This window comes from Pelobates fuscus, chromosome 12 (assembly GCF_036172605.1).
Source record: "Pelobates fuscus isolate aPelFus1 chromosome 12, aPelFus1.pri, whole genome shotgun sequence".
Taxonomy (NCBI): domain Eukaryota; kingdom Metazoa; phylum Chordata; class Amphibia; order Anura; family Pelobatidae; genus Pelobates; species Pelobates fuscus.
Genome location: NC_086328.1, coordinates 3,104,287 through 3,126,414, shown reverse-complemented (window position 1 = coordinate 3,126,414; position 22,128 = coordinate 3,104,287). Strand labels below are relative to the sequence as shown.

Below are 22,128 nucleotides of genomic sequence, written 5' to 3'. Positions count from 1 at the left end.
TATAGTAATCCCCCTCCGCTGTCTGCGGGATGTATAGTAATCTCCCTCCCCTCCGCTGTCTGCGGGATGTATAGTAATCTCCCTCCCCTCCGCTGTCTGCGGGATGTATAGTAATCTCCCTCCGCTGTCTGCGGGATGTATAGTAATCCCCCTCCACTGTCTGCGGGATGTATAGTAATCTCCCTCCCCTCCGCTGTCTGCGGGATGTATAGTAATCTCCCTCCCCTCTGCTGTCTGCGGGATGTATAGTAATCTCCCTCCCCTCCGCTGTCTGCGGGATGTATAGTAATCTCCCTCCCCTCCGCTGTCTGCGGGGTGTATAGTAATCTCCCTCCCCTCTGCTGTCTGCGGGATGTATAGTAATCTCCCTCCGCTGTCTGCGGGATGTATAGTAATCTCCCTCCCCCAGCTGTCTGCGGGATGTATAGTAATCTCCCTCCCCTCCGCTGTCTGCGGGATGTATAGTAATCTCCCTCCGCTGTCTGCGGGATGTATAGTAATCTCCCTCCGCTGTCTGCGGGATGTATAGTAATCTCCCTCCGCTGTCTGCGGGATGTATAGTAATCTCCCTCCGCTGTCTGCGGGATGTATAGTAATCTCCCTCCGCTGTCTGCGGGATGTATAGTAATCTCCCTCCGCTGTCTGCGGGGTGTATAGTAATCTCCCTCCCCCAGCTGTCTGCGGGATGTATAGTAATCTCCCTCCCCTCTGCTGTCTGCGGGATGTATAGTAATATCCCTCCACTGTCTGCGGGGTGTATAGTAATCTCCCTCCGCTGTCTGCGGGGTGTATAGTAATCTCCCTCCGCTGTCTGCGGGGTGTATAGTAATCTCCCTCTGCTGTCTGCGGGATGTATAGTAATCTCCCTCCCCTCCGCTGTCTGCAGGGTGTATAGTAATCTCCCCCCCTCCGCTGTCTGCGGGATGTATAGTAATCTCCCTCCCCCAGCTGTCTGCGGGATGTATAGTAATCTCCCTCCCCTCCGCTGTCTGCGGGATGTATAGTAATCTCCCTCCCCTCCGCTGTCTGCGGGGTGTATAGTAATCTCCCTCCCCTCCGCTGTCTGCGGGGTGTATAGTAATCTCCCTCCCCTCTGCTGTCTGCGGGATGTATAGTAATCTCCCTCCGCTGTCTGCGGGATGTATAGTAATCTCCCTCCCCCAGCTGTCTGCGGGATGTATAGTAATCTCCCTCCCCTCCGCTGTCTGCGGGATGTATAGTAATCTCCCTCTGCTGTCTGCGGGATGTATAGTAATCTCCCTCCCCTCCGCTGTCTGCGGGATGTATAGTAATCTCCCCTCCGCTGTCTGCGGGATGTATAGTAATCTCGATCCGCTGTCTGCGGGATGTATAGTAATCTCCCTCCGCTGTCTGCGGGATGTATAGTAATCTCCCTCCGCTGTCTGCGGGGTGTATAGTAATCTCCCTCCCCCAGCTGTCTGCGGGATGTATAGTAATCTCCCTCCCCTCCGCTGTCTGCGGGATGTATAGTAATCTTCCCGAGCTGTCTGCGGGATGTATAGTAATCTCCCTCCGCTGTCTGCGGGATGTATAGTAATCTCCCTCCGCTGTCTGCGGGATGTATAGTAATCTCCCTCTCCTCTGCTGTCTGCGGGATGTATAGTAATCTCCCTCCGCTGTCTGCGGGGTACTTCTTCAGGCTCTCTGCATTGTTATAGCTGTATTCTTTGATTTGTGTCAGTGCAGACTTTGTATGTTTCTTGCTGTAGTTCCTGATAATTCTGTTTCTCTGCAGGAGATGAGTGTGGGGTATGCCAATGGTATCCGAGTCATGAGTATGACGCACACAGGAGAACCTGGCTTCACCTTATACATTCCCATTGAGGTGAGTGACTGTTCCATCCAATCAGCAAAACATTACGTTGTCTCCTGTAGAGCCTTGGTCCTGCATCACCACTAAACAGTTTGGAGGCTGGGCTTTAGGCAATTTCAAACAACTTCACAGTAATGTGTGGCCCGGCACCAAAACCACTTCAAACAGCTGATGTGGTTATGTTACAAATACAAAAAGAGAAATCCTGCGCTCACTCCCATTACTACTGGGCCGGCAGCAAGGACTACAATACAAATCAGCCCCAATATATAGTAAAAACCAAAGAAAAGAAAAAGTTACCTGTGCTCTCTCCTTAGTCCCTATGTATATTTAGACACATGGAGGTCATTTAGTTGCTCCAATGGCCATTGGAGGGAATGCCCGCCTGCCAACGTCAAGGCAGACCCCCCTAAGCGGGTCCTAACACTGACCCTTCAGCCTGCTTCCTTGAGCTTCTGGCAAAGACATCTCTAATGAGACAGAGAGGGGTGTTTTTTATATACACCCCTATATACTTATTAACCCTTAATAGGGAACACATGGGATGGGCGGCAGCATTGTAACCAGGCTGTGTGATACAAAGTAAATACAAATACAAAAAGAGAAGTCCTGCGCTCACTCCCATCACTACTGGGCCGGCAGCAAGGACTACAATACACATCAGCCCCAATATATAGTAAAAACCAAAGAAAAGAAAAAGTTACCTGCGCTCTCCTTAATCCCTATGTATATTTAGACAAATGGAGGTCATTTAGTTGCTCTTGAGGTTGGCAGGCGGGCATTCTCTCCAATGGCCATTGGAGCAACTAAATTACCCCCATAAAAGAAATCTAAATATAATTCTAAAATTTTATTTTAGCCTCCTTCAAAATGTAAACACTATATTGATGTAGGAGGGTGACTTCCCTGGAGTCCAGTGATATACACTCTATCTTTCTGAATAAGATCACATCCTCCCAGCGTTGCCATGGAGAAGGAAGAGGGAGTAGTCTCTCTGCATCCCACCCCCACACAGCCTATTAGGCAGAATTGTCCCCCTTATCGTAGTATGCACCCCTAAGGACGGCCCTGATCCAGTGTCCCTCGTTTGTACCGTGACCATGAGTTTGGGAAGCACTGCTTTGAACCCTGAAAAGATCACGTCCGGTTTCAATCTGCACAAACTGCAAATGGCTATAAATGGCCTTCATTCAGCAAGAAGACCTTACATTGATTTTAGTAGAATATTCCCCTTTTAATTTTAGGAAATCTTATTTAACAAGTGAAAGCTGATATTCACGTGCCAGAAATTCAGGTCAGGTTAGTATGTCCCTTTTAACAGCATTTGTTTGTTTTGTCCCTTAGTACGCACTACATGTTTACAATGAGCTGATTAGCGTGGGGCAGAAGTACGGCATTCGGAACGCAGGTTACTACGCCCTGAGAAGCCTACGCATTGAAAAGTTCTTTGCATTCTGGGGCCAGGACCTAGACGCTTTTACCACCCCCTTGGAGTGCGGGCGGGAATTTCGAGTAAAGCTTGACAAGGTATGGTGGAAGCTTTACCCAGTCTGTGTGTGATGACCTGTAGGGCCTTAACCCTTCATGTACTGGTCAGATATGTAATGTGTGTGATCGCTTATCCACCCAGTAAGTAAAAGGTTAACATGTTAAAGTTACACGAAGTTAAAATTGGGAAATCTGGGTCTGTGCGAGGTGAAATTCCAGAAACCACACTAAGCGAATAGCTGGTTAATCAACTTATTTTATTTCTAATACATTTTCTGGTTGGTTCTGCTTCTTGAAGTGGAAACTTCACCATAGAAAATGGCATGATAGACAGAATGCTGGACACCTAGCTCAGACATTCCCAAATAAAGGAGGACTTGTTCAGTTTGTGTCAGGATAACTTTGTATGAGCAAGGGTTTATCCAATATCCACAGCCCAGTGATAGAAAATGCACAGATTGTCAGGATACATACTAGCTGCTGTTTGCTGTCTGTTGATTGGAATTGTTTCAGCAGGGATATGACTTCATTGGCCGGGACGCATTGCTACACCAGCGAGAGGAGGGAGTGTTCAAACGGTTCACAATGTTCATTCTTGAAGATCATGATACAGATCTAGATCTCTGGCCCTGGTGGGGGGAACCTATCTACCGCAATGGAGAACACGTTGGTAAGACCACCAGCAGTGCTTACAGCTACACGCTGGGCAGACATGTGTGCCTGGGCTTCATCCACAGCACCAAGCCTATAAACCCCGACTTCATCAATCGAGGAGAGTATCACATCGAGATTGCCGGCCAGAGGTTCCAAGCAAAAGCTAAATTGTACCCTTTCAGTTCCTTGTTCACCCAGAGGCGCAGGAAGGAAGATCTGGAGGTGGGATACTAAGGACAATGTGGAGAGGAGAGCTAACAGGAGACTTGCGTGTGGACTTGAGAAGAGAATCTATGTTCCTTAAAGAATGACAAGGCGAGTGGGCGGAACACCGCTGATTAACAGAGAAATTAGAAATTCTACTGATGTACCTGCTCAATCCTGCCGCAAGACACGGGTACCTGGAAGAATCAATCTATCTCCAGACCACCAAGAACTAGCGCAAACACAGGGTCACAACCTTTGGTTTGAGTTTAGGGGGAGTTGTAGGAAAAGACAGAAGATTCACCCCAGTGTTTTAGTTCAAACCTGTTGCTTTAAGCACAAGAATCGGTAAAACAGAATTCAGTTTCTCAGTTATAGGTGATAGACTGCCCCTATTTTACACCATGTAACGATTTTACCATTAATGACACCCAACCTTCCTGCAAGCAATTGGCACAAACACAGCTGGAAATTAGGGCTTTCAGAGAGGGTTCATTTATTTAAATGCACTTTATATTCCCATTTAGTGGAGGCTCCAATCATGTAATCTGCAGACAGGAAGCAGTGGGCTCCACTTTCTTTCCTACAGATCAGGCGATGTTCAGGGGACGGTAATGGGGCAATGTGCTGATGGTGGGCTGTTTGGGGTAACCTTATAGTAGAGGTGATTGATACACTCCTGTTTATTCTGACTCCCAGTGCAGTATTACAGCTTTCAGGGCAATAAGGCATTTCAAGCATAGGAGAGAGGTGAGTGCCTTATTGCCGCTAACCTATACAACTTATAACAGGATTGTTTTATATGGTCATTTTTATTGTTACTGTAAATAAATAGCAATAAAATATGCGTATAAGCATGCTGCCTGTTACATGATCTTAATCCAGATTCCACGTATCCTGCTGTACCCGGCGTGTGTTCCTGGGAGCCCAGAGCAGGAGCTGTGATCCTCCAAAAGGAAATTCAGACGAATATTCATGAAGTACAAAGATGGTTCAGGCACTCCAAGGTTCAGAAATGGCAGATTGATTTGTGAGCTTGACAAAGACCACAAGGTCGAAACGTTGCTTTAGGTTTCAATAAATTAGCCATTTCTAAAACCTTGGAGTGCCTGAACCATCTTTGTACTATATGCTATTGCCATTGGAACCTGGTTCTTGGTCCTGGTTTGGTTGCACCTGGCTCAGATTGATGGGATTGAGTGCAGTTCCTTATGTTTGTTGAAAAGGACATTTCACGTGATTTGATTGAGGTGAACGTTTTCATGCTGCTGTTTGTGGGCAGCTAGGGTTTAGTTTGACTTGTTTTTTTTTTCTCCTGAAATTTTAGTTTGCAGATGCTGATTGTCTTTGGTGTTTTTATTTACTGGCCAGATTTCTAGCTTGGCCTAATCCCTCCCACTGTCCCCTTGATTCAACCAACAAGCTGCCCTTTGTCGAGGTGTCTGCACTGGATTCCACCAAATGCCCCTCCAGGCAGGCAGCCAGACATGTCCCAGTGTGAGCCTCAATAAACGATCCAGTCACAGCCCTGTATGTCCGAGAATAAAAAATCCAGTCATTCCCTTTTAGGTATTTCTTTCTCTTCCTCCAGTTAAAATGTACTTTTACAGACTGTCTTCCATTGGGTTTGTATTTACGTCTGCCCGCAGTTGGCCTCCCTGTCTCTGGTAGAACTCCATAAACCTCTATACAGCAGCCGCGGACACATGGCTTTTTAGAAATCTTACAAACATAAACAAGTTTATTTAGCAGACTGAACTGTTTATTTAAAGCATAGCAAACCAGCAGTAAATATCCTTCTGCTCCGGATTTCGGCTAATCATTTAACCCTCTGCTGGGGACCTACCTCTCTAGCTTATGATATAGGGCAGGCATAGGCAACCTTCGGCACTCCAGATGTTTTGGACTACACCTCCCATGATGCTTTGCCAGCGTTATGGGTGTAAGAGCATTATGCGGGATGCTTGGCTGCCATGATTATTGTTATCACCTGCCAGTGTAACCCCTTTCCTCCCAGAGGAACGTGTTCTTAGAAAGGGTACTGGGAAACGTAGACTGTGACAGTAAATATGTGTTTTCCCAGAATTCCTTGGGCTGACATTTCCGACATTTCCACCTCCACCTGCAGCTCTGAAGGGCCAGTGATAGAGCGGTTTAGGACTAGTTCCCCGCGGTGTCTGCCGGCTTGGCGCACCTGCAGAAAACGCTGCCCTTTTTCCTTTACAATGGAGAAGCGTTGGCTGCCTCCCAGCGAATGTGGAGCGGTCATGGTGAATAGGACTCTCGGCACAGAAAGCTGGGACTGCACCGCCAGGTAATGGAAAGAGATGGAGTGAGGGGCTTCCAGGCAATTGCTGTTTCCCACAGGGCAGGGGGTCCGCTCACACTGACTGTAGGGAGAGAGATACAAACAGCATGAAATGCCTGGACACGGAGTGCTCGTTTTATGGAACTAAGCTGACATTCTGCATCACCGTACAAATCAGACAACCATGCTTCTCCTGCACAATAGAATGTTGGGAGATGAACAGGTGATCTGTCTGAATCGTGTGAAATATTGTAATGTAATTACAACAGAGCCGTGTCCACGTAAAAAAAAAATATTGGAAATCCCATCTGATTCGTCTATATCTCGATTAGATGGAAATATTATTAATCTGTTTAATACATTTTAGTTTAATACATTCTCTATATGATAAATTCATAGAATAAAAGTTGTTAAATCAAGCCTGTCGCTAGACATAAACGGTTACACCATGCACATGGCTAGAAGTGCTCATGGTGCTTGGAGTCTGTATGCTGCACATACGGAGTTAAAGCACTTTTGTTACAGTTCTGGCAGCCAGGAACAAGAGTTGGTCTGTAAAGCCAGTTGTAAAATTCACACTGCTTTTTTTTTTTTAACAGGTTAATGTGATGTAGCTAATCCAAAATGACTGCAGACGTTGCATTTAGACACCAGACACGATGGTGAAAGTATATATTGCGGCAGGCTTGGCAGCGATGGTACTTACTGGCCTGATGTTCTTACGTAGGTGACATTGGGTTTAGATTTAGGGCATTCCGGGTGGGCGCAGATAAAACCACCAAACAAATTGACACAGAGGTCACTGCCAGGGCAAGCAGATTGGTCTGAGACACACTCGTCGATATCTAATAAAGAAGAATCCAGTTACTCTGAACCTTGAGGTGAAACTGGTTTAGAGCAAAGTAAAAGTGAGGGAATAAAGAGAGGAGTCTTACCTTGGCACCTGTTCTGCGCTGTGTCCAGAACATAGCCCCGGGGACAAACACATCGGTAAGAGCCAGCAGTATTTACACATTCGTAAACACATATTTTGGACCCAGGCTTGCTTTGAAACACAGTACATTCATCCAGATCTGTGAAGGAAACCATATAAATGAGCACAATGCATGCTGGAGCACAAAGCTTACAATCCAGTGCACACACGCTAGGCATAGAGTCCTTATATGGTGAGACCATACAGGGTGCTAAGCCAGCCACAGTCACCAAGTATGGCATGAGACCAATGGGACTGTGGTTCCTTGGGTAGTGCCAGCTGAGCTGTGGTTCCCTGGGTAGTGCCAGCTGAGCTGGGGCTGTGGTTCCCTGGGTAGTGCCAGCTGAGCTGGGGCTGTGGTTCCCTGGGTAGTGCCGCTGAGCTGGGGCTGTGGTTGCCTGGGTAGTGCTGCTGAGCTGGGGCTGTGGTTCCCTGGGTAGTGCTGCTGAGCTGGGGCTGTGGTTCCCTGGGTAATGCCAGCTGAGCTGGGGCTGTGGTTGCCTGGGTAGTGCCGCTGAGCTGGGGCTGTGGTTGCCTGGGTAGTGCTGCTGAGCTGGGGCTGTGGTTCCCTGGGTAGTGCTGCTGAGCTGGGGCTGTGGTTCCCTGGGTAATGCCAGCTGAGCTGGGGCTGTGGTTCCCTGGGTAGTGCCGCTGAGCTGGGGCTGTGGTTCCCTGGGTAGTGCCGCTGAGCTGGGGCTGTGGTTGCGGTTGCCTGGGTAGTGCCGCTGAGCTGGGGCTGTGGTTGCCTGGGTAGTGCTGCTGAGCTGGGGCTGTGGTTCCCTGGGTAGTGCCAGCTGAGCTGGGGCTGTGGTTCCCTGGGTAGTGCCAGCTGAGCTGGGGCTGTGGTTCCCTGGGTAGTGCTGCTGAGCTGGGGCTGTGGTTCCCTGGGTAATGCCAGCTGAGCTGGGGCTGTGGTTCCCTGGGTAGTGCCGCTGAGCTGGGGCTGTGGTTCCCTGGGTAGTGCCGCTGAGCTGGGGCTGTGGTTCCCTGGGTAGTGCCGCTGAGCTGGGGCTGTGGTTGCCTGGGTAGTGCCGCTGAGCTGGGGCTGTGGTTGCCTGGGTAGTGCTGCTGAGCTGGGGCTGTGGTTCCCTGGGTAGTGCCAGCTGAGCTGGGGCTGTGGTTCCCTGGGTAGTGCCAGCTGAGCTGGGGCTGTGGTTCCCTGGGTAGTGCCGCTGAGCTGGGGCTGTGGTTCCCTGGGTAATGCCAGCTGAGCTGGGGCTGTGGTTCCCTGGGTAGTGCCGCTGAGCTGGGGCTGTGGTTGCCTGGGTAGTGCCGCTGAGCTGGGGCTGTGGTTGCCTGGGTAGTGCCGCTGAGCTGGGGCTGTGGTTGCCTGGGTAGTGCTGCTGAGCTGGGGCTGTGGTTCCCTGGGTAGTGCTGCTGAGCTGGGGCTGTGGTTCCCTGGGTAATGCCAGCTGAGCTGGGGCTGTGGTTGCCTGGGTAGTGCCGCTGAGCTGGGGCTGTGGTTGCCTGGGTAGTGCTGCTGAGCTGGGGCTGTGGTTCCCTGGGTAGTGCTGCTGAGCTGGGGCTGTGGTTCCCTGGGTAATGCCAGCTGAGCTGGGGCTGTGGTTCCCTGGGTAGTGCCGCTGAGCTGGGGCTGTGGTTCCCTGGGTAGTGCCGCTGAGCTGGGGCTGTGGTTCCCTGGGTAGTGCCGCTGAGCTGGGGCTGTGGTTCCCTGGGTAGTGCCGCTGAGCTGGGGCTGTGGTTGCCTGGGTAGTGCCGCTGAGCTGGGGCTGTGGTTGCCTGGGTAGTGCTGCTGAGCTGGGGCTGTGGTTCCCTGGGTAGTGCCAGCTGAGCTGGGGCTGTGGTTCCCTGGGTAGTGCCAGCTGAGCTGGGGCTGTGGTTCCCTGGGTAGTGCCGCTGAGCTGGGGCTGTGGTTGCCTGGGTAGTGCTGCTGAGCTGGGGCTGTGGTTCCCTGGGTAGTGCTGCTGAGCTGGGGCTGTGGTTCCCTGGGTAATGCCAGCTGAGCTGGGGCTGTGGTTGCCTGGGTAGTGCCGCTGAGCTGGGGCTGTGGTTGCCTGGGTAGTGCCGCTGAGCTGGGGCTGTGGTTGCCTGGGTAGTGCTGCTGAGCTGGGGCTGTGGTTCCCTGGGTAATGCCAGCTGAGCTGGGGCTGTGGTTCCCTGGGTAGTGCCGCTGAGCTGGGGCTGTGGTTGCCTGGGTAGTGCCGCTGAGCTGGGGCTGTGGTTGCCTGGGTAGTGCCGCTGAGCTGGGGCTGTGGTTGCCTGGGTAGTGCCGCTGAGCTGGGGCTGTGGTTGCCTGGGTAGTGCTGCTGAGCTGGGGCTGTGGTTCCCTGGGTAGTGCCAGCTGAGCTGGGGCTGTGGTTCCCTGGGTAGTGCCGCTGAGCTGGGGCTGTGGTTGCCTGGGTAGTGCCGCTGAGCTGGGGCTGTGGTTGCCTGGGTAGTGCCGCTGAGCTGGGGCTGTGGTTGCCTGGGTAGTGCTGCTGAGCTGGGGCTGTGGTTCCCTGGGTAGTGCCAGCTGAGCTGGGGCTGTGGTTCCCTGGGTAGTGCCGCTGAGCTGGGGCTGTGGTTGCCTGGGTAGTGCTGCTGAGCTGGGGCTGTGGTTCCCTGGGTAGTGCTGCTGAGCTGGGGCTGTGGTTCCCTGGGTAATGCCAGCTGAGCTGGGGCTGTGGTTCCCTGGGTAATGCCAGCTGAGCTGGGGCTGTGGTTCCCTGGGTAGTGCCAGCTGAGCTGGGGCTGTGGTTCCCTGGGTAGTGCCAGCTGAGCTGGGGCTGTGGTTCCCTGGGTAGTGCCGCTGAGCTGGGGCTGTGGTTGCCTGGGTAGTGCCGCTGAGCTGGGGCTGTGGTCGCCTGGGTAGTGCTGCTGAGCTGGGGCTGTGGTTCCCTGGGTAATGCCAGCTGTTCTTGGATCTACACATACACCAGATAATGCTATCTCACCCTGGCACAGAGCTCCAGGCTGGATCAGGAAGCCTGGGTCGCAGGTACAGTGCTGAGTACCATAGTAAGAGGAACATTTTGCAGGACGTTGAAATGGGGACGATGTGTTTGTCACAGCTAGAAAAAGAACAGATAGTAACATGTCACACCTCTTCCCATTAACCAAATACACGGTATGGGAAGTCTGCACACCACCCGCACTATCTACCTGTACACACAGTCTGCACACCACCCGCACTATCTACCTGTACACACAGTGTGCACCCCGCTAGCACTACCTACCTGTACACACAGTCTGCTATCCACCAGCACTACCTATCTGTACACACAGTCTGCTATCCACCAGCACTACCTATCTGTACACACAGTCTGCTATCCACCAGCACTACCTATCTGTACACACAGTCTGCATACCACTAGCACTACCTATCTGTACACACAGTCTGCACACCACTAGCACTACCTATCTGTACACACAGTCTGCTATCCACCAGCACTACCTATCTGCACACACAGTCTGCACACCGCTAGCACTACCTATCTGTACACACAGTCTGCACACCGCTAGCACTACCTACCTGTACACACAGTCTGCACTCCACCAGCACTACCTTCCTGTACACACAGTCTGCACACTACCAGCACTACCTACCTGTACACACAGTCTGCTATCCACCAGCACTACCTATCTGTACACACAGTCTGCTATCCACCAGCACTACCTATCTGTACACACAGTCTGCACACCGCTAGCACTACCTATCTGTACACACAGTCTGCACACCGCTAGCACTATCTATCTGTACACACAGTCTGCACACCGCTAGCACTACCTATCTATACACACAGTCTGCACTCCAACAGCACTACCTACCTGTATACCCAGACTGCACTTCCTACCTGTACACACAGTCTGCACACACCAGCACTACCTACATGTACACAGTGTCTGCACACACCAGCACTACCTACATGTACACACAGTCTGCACACCACCAGCATTACCTACCTGTACACACAGTCTGCACACCACCAGCACTACCTACATGTACACAGTGTCTGCACACACCAGCACTACCTACATGTACACACAGTCTGCTATCCACCAGCACTACCTATCTGTACACACAGTCTGCACACACCAGCACTACCTACATGTACACAGTGTCTGCACACCACCAGCATTACCTACCTGTACACACAGTCTGCACACACCAGCATTACACTCCTGTACGCACAGTGTCTGCCCATTCAGCATGTATACCTGTACACACTGCACTCTGCCCGCTCCAGGTCTGGTTTTCCAGACAGATTCTGGTTTCCGATCCAAGTAGTAGGTACCCTGGGTCACACACAAAATGCATCTCATGTCCTAATTTCATTCCCGCCCCCAGTTTTCGACCATGGCGAGGGGCTTTTAAAGGAGGACAGTTCTGTTCTGGAATAAAACGTACGTTATTGCAGGGGGATAAAATTTGGATTGTGGGAGGAACATATTCTGAGCATCATGAATTGTGTGTGGAATGCCCTCTGGTACCATCGGAGCACTCCCATGATCTGTCGGGAAAAATTATGTATTTAAGAAAGATCAAATTAAATGTAGAAATTCACACCAGTTTATCCTGTAACTGGGCACCTCCATCTTTGCTCGCTGTCAGTGATTGTTACAAGCTCCGCCCTTTACACCTGACAGCCAGCACAGATTGAGAGGAGGATCCGTGTTTCATTCTCCTCCTCATTTGAATGGTGTGCCCTTGCTGTGCCTTGACTGAATTGGAATCTTTAATATAAATGTAAAAGAAAATTGACCATAATGTAAAAAACGTGAGCACAGTTATTGGCGATTTTTTTTCTGTTTTATGCAATGTGCAATTTCCAGAGAAATAGCTCTTCATCTTTAAAGGTGCCCCCAGCACTTACCTCTGGAGTCTGCTTTCACCAGATCTGCCCCCAGCCGTGTGAGTTTCCGAGTCAGGGATTTCAGCTCCTTCAGATAGGACGACTCGTGATCCGTGAGGAGTTTCTGGACTTGTCGAAGGGTTCTTATGGTCTCTCTGTGCTCCGAGCAAGCCTGGGGATACACCGTATGTGTCCGACATTACCATGGCTACCTGGTTCTATAAAGGTTACAGCGAGATACCCCCGGCACACCTAGACAGGTTATTCACCAAACTGAGCGAAAATAGGTGATCTGGTAAGTTGTCGAGCTCAACCATAGTCCTGGTGTGGATATTTATACCTCAGGTTTAACATTCAGATAGAATTTGTGACAATTTAGAGTAAATACTATTCCAGCAGCCAACGTTTCTACCCGACCCTTTGTATCACTACTAGGCAGGACAAAACTCAGGCGCTCCCCCCTCGCCCGCGCCACCCCCACCCAACCATTCCCCCCTGCCCCGCCTTTTAAATATGCACACACACATTCACTGACAGATACGCATACACTAGCTAACAGAAACACACACTCACTGACACACACTAACAGACACACTCACTAACAGACACACACTCACTCACTAACAGACACACACACACACACTGTCAGACACACATACAGTCAAACCGACACACACTAATAGACATATTAACACACTCACTTTTAATTTTTATTTAACCCCCCCAGCCTCCTTACCTTTGGGAATGCTAGATGGGGGGTGGGGTTCTCCCTCTCCCTGGGGTCTAGTGGGGCTGCTGGGCGTGCGGCGCTGGCGAGGGAGCACTTTCCCCTGAGCGCTCTGCTCAGCTCCGCTCCCTCGTAGAGTAATCCCGGGAGCCGAGGGAGCTGAGCAGATAGCTCAGGGGAAAGTGCTCCCTCGCCAGCGCCACCCGCCGACCAACCGCTCGCCTGGCTTGTCAGTTAGCCGCAAGGCTAACAAGACATTTGCCCTGGGCATTTGGGGGCGGCTTTTTTTGCCGCCCCCTGGAAAATGCCGCCCGAGGCAAATGCCGCCCAAGGCAAATGCCTTGTTTGCCTCGCGGCTAAAACATCCCTGACTATACCCCACTCCCTTTAGCATGTGAGCTCACTGAGCAGGGCCTCGATCCCTCTGTTACTGTGTCTCTATACCCCACTCCCTCTAACATGTAAACTCACTGAGCAGGGCCCTCAATCCCTCTGTTACTGTGTCACTATACCCCACTCCCTCTAACATGTAAACTCACTGAGCAGGGCCTCAATCCCTCTGTTACTGTCACTATACCCCACTCCCTCTAACATGTAAACTCACTGAGCAGGACCCTCAATCCCTCTGTTACTGTCACTATACCCCACTCCCTCTAACATGTAAACTCACTGAGCAGGGCCTCAATCCCTCTATTACTGTCACTATACCCCACTCCCTCTAACATGTAAGCCCTCTAACATATAAGCTCACTGAGCAGGACCTCAATCCCTCTGTTACTGTGTCACTATACCCCACTCCCTCTAACATGTAAGCTCACTGAGCAGACCCTCAATCCCTCTGTTACTGTGTCGCTATACCCCACTCCCTCTAACATGTAAACTCACTGAGCAGACCCTCAATCCCTCTGTTACTGTGTCGCTATACCCCACTCCCTCTAACATGTAAGCTCATTGAGCAGGGCCTCAATCCCTCTGTTACTGTGTCACTATATCCCACTCCCTCCAGCATGTAAACTCACTGAGCAGGCCCTCAATCCCTCTGTCACTGTGTCACTATACCCCACCCCCTCTAACATGTAAGCTCATTGAGCAGGGCCTCAATCCCTCTGTTACTGTCACTATACCCCACTCCCTCTAACATGTAACTTAACTGAGCAGGGCCCTCCATCCCTCTGTTACTGTGTCACTATACCCCACTCCCTCTAGCATGTAAGCTCATTGAGCAGGGCCCCCAATCCCTCTGTTACTGTGTCAGTATACCCCACTCCCTCTAACATGTAAGCTCACTGAGCAGGGCCTCAATCCCTCTGTTACTGTGTCAGTATACCCCACTCCCTCTAGCATGTAAGCTCATTGAGCAGGGCCCCCAATCCCTCTGTTACTGTCACTATACCCCACTCCCTCTAACATGTAAGCTCACTGAGCAGGACCCTCAATCTCTCTGTTACTGTGTCAGTATACCCCACTCCCTCTAGCATGTAAGCTCATTGAGCAGGGCCCTCAATCCCTCTGTTACTGTGTCAGTATACCCCACTCCCTCTAACATGTAAACTCACTGAGCAGGGCCCTCAATCCCTCTGTTACTGCGTCACTATACCCCACTACCTCTAGCATGTAAACTCACTGAGCAGGGCCTCAATCCCTCTGTTACTGTGTCACTATACCCCACTCCCTCTAACATGTAAACTCACTGAGCAGGGCCCTCAATCCCTCTGTTACTGTGTCACTATACCCCACTCCCTCTAACATGTAAACTCACTGAGCAGGCCCTCAATCCCTCTGTTACTGTATCACTATACCCCACTCCCTCTAACATGTAAACTCACTGAGCAGGGCCCTCAATCCCTCTGTTACTGTGTCACTATACCCCACTCCCTCTAGCATGTAAACTCACTGAGCAGGCCCTCAATCCCTCTGTTACTGTGTCACTATACCCCACTCCCTCTAACATGTAAACTCACTGAGCAGGCCCTCAATCCCTCTGTTACTGTGTCACTATACCCCACTCCCTCTAACATGTAAACTCACTGAGCGGGGCCCTCAATCCCTCTGTTACTGTGTCACTATACCCCACTCCCTCTAGCATGTAAACTCACTGAGCAGGCCCTCAATCCCTCTGTTACTGTGTCACTATACCCCACTCCCTCTAGCATGTAAACTCACTGAGCAGGCCCTCAATCCCTCTGTTACTGTATCACTATACCCCACTCCCTCTAACATGTAAACTCACTGAGCAGGCCCTCAATCCCTCTGTTACTGTGTCACTATACCCCACTCCCTCTAACATGTAAACTCACTGAGCAGGCCCTCAATCCCTCTGTTACTGTGTCACTATACCCCACTCCCTCTAACATGTAAACTCACTGAGCAGGGCCCTCAATCCCTCTGTTACTGTCACTATATCCCACTCCCTCTAACATGTAAACTCACTGAGTAGGGCCCTCAATCCCTCTGTTACTGTGTCACTATACCCCACTCCCTCTAGCATGTAAACTCACTGAGCAGGCCCTCAATCCCTCTGTTACTGTATCACTATACCCCATTCCCTCTAACATGTAAGCTCACTGAGCAGGCCCTCAATCCCTCTGTTACTGTGTCACTATACCCCACTCCCTCTAACATGTAAACTCACTGAGCGGGGCCCTCAATCCCTCTGTTACTGTGTCACTATACCCCACTCCCTCTAGCATGTAAGCTCATTGAGCAGGGCCCCCAATCCCTCTGTTACTGTCACTATACCCCACTCCCTCTAACATGTAAGCTCACTGAGCAGGACCCTCAATCCCTCTGTTACTGTGTCAGTATACCCCACTCCCTCTAGCATGTAAACTCACTGAGCAGGGCCCTCAATCCCTCTGTTACTGCGTCACTATACCCCACTACCTCTAGCATGTAAACTCACTGAGCAGGGCCCTCAATCCCTCTGTTACTGTGTCACTATACCCCACTCCCTCGAACATGTAAACTCACTGAGCAGGCCCTCAATCCCTCTGTTACTGTGTCACTATACCCCACTCCCTCTAACATGTAAACTCACTGAGCAGGCCCTCAATCCCTCTGTTACTGTGTCACTATACCCCACTCCCTCTAACATGTAAACTCACTGAGCAGGGCCCTCAATCCCTCTGTTACTGTATCACTATACCCCATTCCCTCTAACATGTAAACTCACTGAGCAGGGCCCTCAATCCCTCTGTTACTGTATCACTATACCCCATTCCCTCTAACATGTAAACTCACTGAGCAGGGCTCACTTGGTGCTATATAAATATAATAGTGAATAAACCCAAAGGTCAATGATTTACCATCTTTTGGCTGCAGTACCTTTCATAGCCTTCACCTAGCTGGGGGCACTGTATTGTCTTGATGGAGCTGAGTGGACATGGCAGTATATTTCATTTTAAACTCTGCCTTTTATTCCTCCAAACATTGTATTGAAATTCTCCTCTCATTATAATGCACAACACTAACCTGTCCTTTTACTGAGAGACTAGCTTTCCTCCTGTCCGTATACTGAGTCTCTCACCTCCTGTCCCTATATTGAGAGACTCACCTCCTGTACCACACTCACCTGTCTCTAGCGTCAGTCTCACTCACCTCTTGTCCCTATTCTGAGAGTCCCACACTCACCTCCTGTCCCTATACTGAGAATCCCACACTCACCTCTTGTTCCTATTCTGAGAATCCCACACTCACCTCTTGTCCCTATTCTGAGAGTCCGACACTCACCTCCTGTCCCTATTCTGAGAGTCCGACACTCACCTCTTGTCCCTATTCTGAGAGTCCCACACTCACCTCCTGTCCCTATTCTGAGAGTCCGACACTCGCCTCCTGTCCCTATTCTGAGAGTCCGACACTCGCCTCCTGTCCCTATTCTCAGTCACACACTCACCTCCTGTCCCTATTCTCAGAGTCCCACACTCGCCTCCTGTCCCTATTCTCAGAGTCCCACACTCGCCTCCTGTCCCTATTCTCAGAGTCCCACACTCGCCTCCTGTCCCTATTCTCAGAGTCCCACACTCGCCTCCTGTCCCTATTCTCAGAGTCCCACACTCGCCTCCTGTCCCTATTCTCAGAGTCCCACACTCGCCTCCTGTCCCTATTCTCAGAGTCCCACACTCGCCTCCTGTCCCTATTCTCAGAGTCCCACACTCGCCTCCTGTCCCTATTCTCAGAGTCCCACACTCGCCTCCTGTCCCTATTCTCAGAGTCCCACACTCGCCTCCTGTCCCTATTCTCAGAGTCCCACACTCGCCTCCTGTCCCTATTCTCAGAGTCCCACACTCGCCTCCTGTCCCTATTCTCAGAGTCCCACACTCGCCTCCTGTCCCTATTCTCAGAGTCCCACACTCGCCTCCTGTCCCTATTCTCAGAGTCCCACACTCGCCTCCTGTCCCTATTCTCAGAGTCCCACACTCGCCTCCTGTCCCTATTCTCAGAGTCCCACACTCGCCTCCTGTCCCTATTCTCAGAGTCCCACACTCGCCTCCTGTCCCTATTCTCAGAGTCCCACACTCGCCTCCTGTCCCTATTCTCAGAGTCCCACACTCGCCTCCTGTCCCTATTCTCAGAGTCCCACACTCGCCTCCTGTCCCTATTCTCAGAGTCCCACACTCGCCTCCTGTCCCTATTCTCAGAGTCCCACACTCGCCTCCTGTCCCTATTCTCAGAGTCCCACACTCGCCTCCTGTCCCTATTCTCAGAGTCCCACACTCGCCTCCTGTCCCTATTCTCAGAGTCCCACACTCGCCTCCTGTCCCTATTCTCAGAGTCCCACACTCGCCTCCTGTCCCTATTCTCAGAGTCCCACACTCGCCTCCTGTCCCTATTCTCAGAGTCCCACACTCGCCTCCTGTCCCTATTCTCAGAGTCCCACACTCGCCTCCTGTCCCTATTCTCAGAGTCCCACACTCGCCTCCTGTCCCTATTCTCAGAGTCCCACACTCGCCTCCTGTCCCTATTCTCAGAGTCCCACACTCGCCTCCTGTCCCTATTCTCAGAGTCCCACACTCGCCTCCTGTCCCTATTCTCAGAGTCCCACACTCGCCTCCTGTCCCTATTCTCAGAGTCCCACACTCGCCTCCTGTCCCTATTCTCAGAGTCCCACACTCGCCTCCTGTCCCTATTCTCAGAGTCCCACACTCGCCTCCTGTCCCTATTCTCAGAGTCCCACACTCGCCTCCTGTCCCTATTCTCAGAGTCCCACACTCGCCTCCTGTCCCTATTCTCAGAGTCCCACACTCGCCTCCTGTCCCTATTCTCAGAGTCCCACACTCGCCTCCTGTCCCTATTCTCAGAGTCCCACACTCGCCTCCTGTCCCTATTCTCAGAGTCCCACACTCGCCTCCTGTCCCTATTCTCAGAGTCCCACACTCGCCTCCTGTCCCTATTCTCAGAGTCCCACACTCGCCTCCTGTCCCTATTCTCAGAGTCCCACACTCACCTGTCCCTTACAGTTCACTAGGAGTTGGAGGAAGATGGACACAAGAAGAAATTGCTTCAGCATTCTGGAAGATGTATCTACCTAAAAATCAAAGACAACCACATTCACTAATGTCCCTATCTGTTGGTACCTACCTGTATCCATGTGTTATCCCTCAGCGTACACCCCCAGTGAGTATTACCCCTCAGCATATACCCGCAGTGAGTATTACCCCCCAGCATATACCCCCAGTGAGTATTACCCCCCAGTATATCCCCCCAGTGAGTGTTACCCCTCAGCATATCCCCCAGTGAGTATTACCCCTCAGTATATCCCCCAATGAATATTACCCCCAGTGAGTATTGCCCAACCCAGTATATCCCTCAGTGAGTTTTACCCCTCAGCATATCCCCCCCAGTAAATATTACCCCTCAGCATATTACCCAGTGAGTATCACCCCCCCAATGTACACCCTCAATGAGTGTTAACCCTCAGCATAACCCCCAGTGAGTATTGCCCTACCCAGTATAACCCCCTGTGAGTATTGCCCTACCCAGTATAACCCCCTGTGAGTATTACCCCTCAGCATATCCCCCCAGTGAGTATTATCCCTCAGCATATCCCCCAGTGAGTATTACCAATAAGTATCCCCCAAGTAAATATTACCCCTCAGTATATTCCCCATTGAGTATTACCCTACCCAGTATATCCCCCAGTGAGTATTACCCCCCCCCAGTGAGTATTACCCTAACCAGTATATCCCCCAGTGAGTATTGCCCCTCAGTATATCCCCTCAGCATATCCCCCCAGTGAGTATTACCCCTCAGTATAATGTACACCCTCAATGAGTGTTAACCCTCAGCATAACCCCCAGTGAGTATTGCCCTACCCAGTATAACCCCCTGTGAGTATTACCCCTCAGCATATCCCCACAGTGAGTATTATCCCTCAGCATATCCCCCAGTGAGTATTACCCCCCCCAATGTATCCCCCAGTGAGTATTACCAATAAGTATCCCCCAAGTAAATATTACCCCTCAGTATATTCCCCATTGAGTATTACCCTACCCAGTATATCCCCCAGTGAGTATTACCCCCCCCCCCAGTGAGTATTACCCTAACCAGTATATCCCCCAGTGAGTATTGCCCCTCAGTATATCCCCTCAGCATATCCCCCCAGTGAGTATTACCCCTCAGTATAATGTACACCCTCAATGAGTGTTAACCCTCAGCATAACCCCCAGTGAGTATTGCCCTACCCAGTATAACCCCCTGTGAGTATTACCCCTCAGCATATCCCCACAGTGAGTATTATCCCTCAGCATATCCCCCAGTGAGTGTTACCCCCCCCCCAATGTATCCCCCAGTGAGTATTACCAATAAGTATCCCCCAAGTAAATATTACCCCTCAGTATATTCCCCATTGAGTATTACCCTACCCAGTATATCCCCCAGTGAGTATTACCCCCCCCCCCCCAGTGAGTATTACCCTTCCGTATATCCCCCATTAAATATTCCCCTCTGCATATCCCCCAGTGAGTATTACCCCTCAGTATAATGTACACCCTCAATGAGTGTTAACCCTCAGCATAACCCCCAGTGAGTATTGCCCTACCCAGTATAACCCCCCAGTGAGTATTACCCCTCAGTATATCCCCCCATTGAGTATTACCCCTCAGCATAACCCACTGTGAGTATTACCCTACGCAGTATATCCCCCGGTGCGTATTACCCTACCCAGTATATCCCCCAGTAAGTATTGCCCCTCAGTATATCCCCTCAGCATATCCCCCCAGTGAGTATTACCCCTCAGTATATCCCCCAGTGAGTATTACCCCCCAATGTATCCCCTCAATGAGTATTATTCCTCAGCATAACCCACAGTGAGTATTACCCTACCCAGTATATCCCCCGTGAGTATTACCCTTCAGTATATCCCCCATTAAATATTTCCCCTCTGCATATCCCAGAGTGAGTATTACCCCCAGTATATCCCTTCAATGAGTATCACCCCCCAGTATATCCCCTCAATGAGCATTACTCCTCAGTACATCCCCCCAGTTAATTACCCTTTATTATATCTCGCCCCCCCCCCCCCTCCCCAGTGAGTATCACCCCACAGTATATCCCACCTGTATAGTGTGCAGTCTGTATACAGTGTCTGTGTCTCCCTTACCTGGGGTCCCTGTATAGTGTGCAGTCTGTATACAGTGTCTGTGTCTCCCTTACCTGGGGTCCCTGTATAGTGTGCTGTCTGTATACAGAGTCTGTGTCTCCCTTACCTGGGGTCCCTGTATAGTGTGCTGTCTGTATACAGAGTCTGTGTCTCCCTTACCTGGGGTCCCTGTATAGTGTGCTGTCTGTATACAGAGTCTGTGTCTCCCTTACCTGGGGTCCCTGTATAGTGTGCTGTCTGTATACAGAGTCTGTGTCTCCCTTACCTGGGGTCCCTGTATAGTGTGCTGTCTGTATGCAGAGTCTGTGTCTCCCTTACCTGGGGTCCCTGTATAGTGTGCTGTCTGTATACAGAGTATATGTCTCCCTTACCTGGGGTCCCTGTATAGTGTGCTGTCTGTATACAGAGTCTGTGTCTCCCTTACCTGGGGTCCCTGTATAGTGTGCTGTCTGTATACAGAGTCTGTGTCTCCCTTACCTGGGGTCCCTGTATAGTGTGCTGTCTGTATACAGAGTATGTGTCTCCTTTACCTGGGGTCCCTGTATAGTGTGCTGTCTGTATGCAGAGTCTGTGTCTCCCTTACCTGGGGTCCCTGTATAGTGTGATGTCTGTATACAGAGTCTGTGTCTCCTTTACCTGGGGTCCCTGTATAGTGTGCTGTCTGTAAACAGAGTCTGTCTCCTTTACCTGGGGTCCCTGTATAGTGTGCTGTCTGTATACAGAGTCTGTCTCCTTTACCTGGGGTCCCTGTATAGTGTGCTGTCTATATGCAGAGTCTGTCTCCTTTACCTGGGGTCCCTGTATAGTGTGCTGTCTGTATACAGAGTCTGTCTGCTTTACCTGGGGTCCCTGTATAGTGTGCTGTCTGTATACAGAGTCTGTCTCTCCCTTACCTGGGGTCCCTGTATAGTGTGCTGTCTGTATGCAGAGTCTGTCTCCTTTACCTGGGGTCCCTGTATAGTGTGCTGTCTGTATACAGAGTCTGTCTGCTTTACCTGGGGTCCCTGTATAGTGTGCTGTCTGTATGCAGAGTCTGTGTCTCCCTTACCTGGGGTCCCTGTATAGTGTGCTGTCTGTATACAGAGTCTGTCTCCTTTACCTGGGTTCCCTATGTTGCTGGTCTCTTTCTGGTCTGTGGAATGCACAAGATGTTTTGATCCATGCTATGCCCAACCTCTAGACATGTTACTGAATCCCACCCATTCCAGGGAGGGAAGTGTGCAGGCAATTTACCTCCCAGGCTGGGAGCCTGCTATAGGTAAATTGCCGAACGCTGGGTGGCCGCATTTCGTGCAAACCAACACATGGCGGCGGCCATCTTTTTTTAATTCAATGCGGTCAGCGGTGTGTGGAGCCAAATTCATGGAACTGAAATCGGCTACACAGTTCCGCGAACACCGCTGACCCTTACCTTCTCCTACACTGAATTTTCAGCTGCAGAGACGAAGTCCTGTTCGCCGATTATTTTCAGACTGAAAGAGACCGACCGCACAACCCAAATCTATGGAACTGTTTTGAGCATGAAAATGTGCTTGCGGTCGGTCAAAAAG

At 50.9% G+C, this 22,128-nt stretch overlaps 2 protein-coding genes across 5 annotated transcripts in view; one reads left to right on the top strand and one right to left on the bottom strand.

Annotated features, from left to right (window-relative positions):
* The window catches only part of PDPR (pyruvate dehydrogenase phosphatase regulatory subunit), a 47,719-nt gene extending 42,682 nt beyond the window's left edge, over positions 1–5,037 (top strand). For all 3 annotated transcript variants that reach the window (XM_063437997.1, XM_063437996.1, XM_063437995.1), the window contains 3 exons: positions 1,757–1,846; positions 3,179–3,361; positions 3,839–5,037. In XM_063437997.1, coding sequence (XP_063294067.1) covers positions 1,757–1,846; positions 3,179–3,361; positions 3,839–4,210 — 645 coding nt within the window. In that variant the 3' untranslated portion in view covers positions 4,211–5,037. The remainder of the gene's footprint in view (positions 1–1,756; positions 1,847–3,178; positions 3,362–3,838) is intronic.
* Positions 4,660–21,759, bottom strand: LOC134578909 (fibulin-7-like). 2 transcript variants are annotated; one of them, XM_063437998.1, is made up of 8 exons: positions 21,678–21,759; positions 18,425–18,505; positions 12,276–12,426; positions 11,620–11,793; positions 10,356–10,472; positions 7,424–7,561; positions 7,195–7,333; positions 4,660–6,570 (listed from the first exon to the last, which is right to left on the bottom strand). In XM_063437998.1, the coding sequence occupies exons 2-8, from the start codon at positions 18,485–18,487 to the stop codon at positions 6,210–6,212; spliced, it is 1,143 nt and encodes a 380-aa protein (XP_063294068.1). In that variant the 5' UTR covers positions 18,488–18,505; positions 21,678–21,759; the 3' UTR covers positions 4,660–6,209. The 2 variants fall into 2 exon arrangements, with proteins under 2 accessions (XP_063294068.1, XP_063294069.1); XM_063437999.1 differs by lacking the exon at positions 21,678–21,759 and adding an exon at positions 20,579–20,592.
* Positions 21,760–22,128: the final 369 nt, after the last annotated feature.

Coding starts and splice junctions, on each gene's coding strand:
- LOC134578909 (XM_063437998.1), bottom strand. CDS start 18,487: ATGCTGAAGCAATTTCTTCTTGTGTCCATCTTCCTCCAACTCCTAGTG. Junction 11,794..12,275: donor GGTGAAAGCAGACTCCAGAG/GTAAGTGCTGGG, acceptor GTTTTATTCCAG/AACAGAACTGTCCTCCTTTA. Junction 7,334..7,423: donor AGCGCAGAACAGGTGCCAAG/GTAAGACTCCTC, acceptor CTTCTTTATTAG/ATATCGACGAGTGTGTCTCA.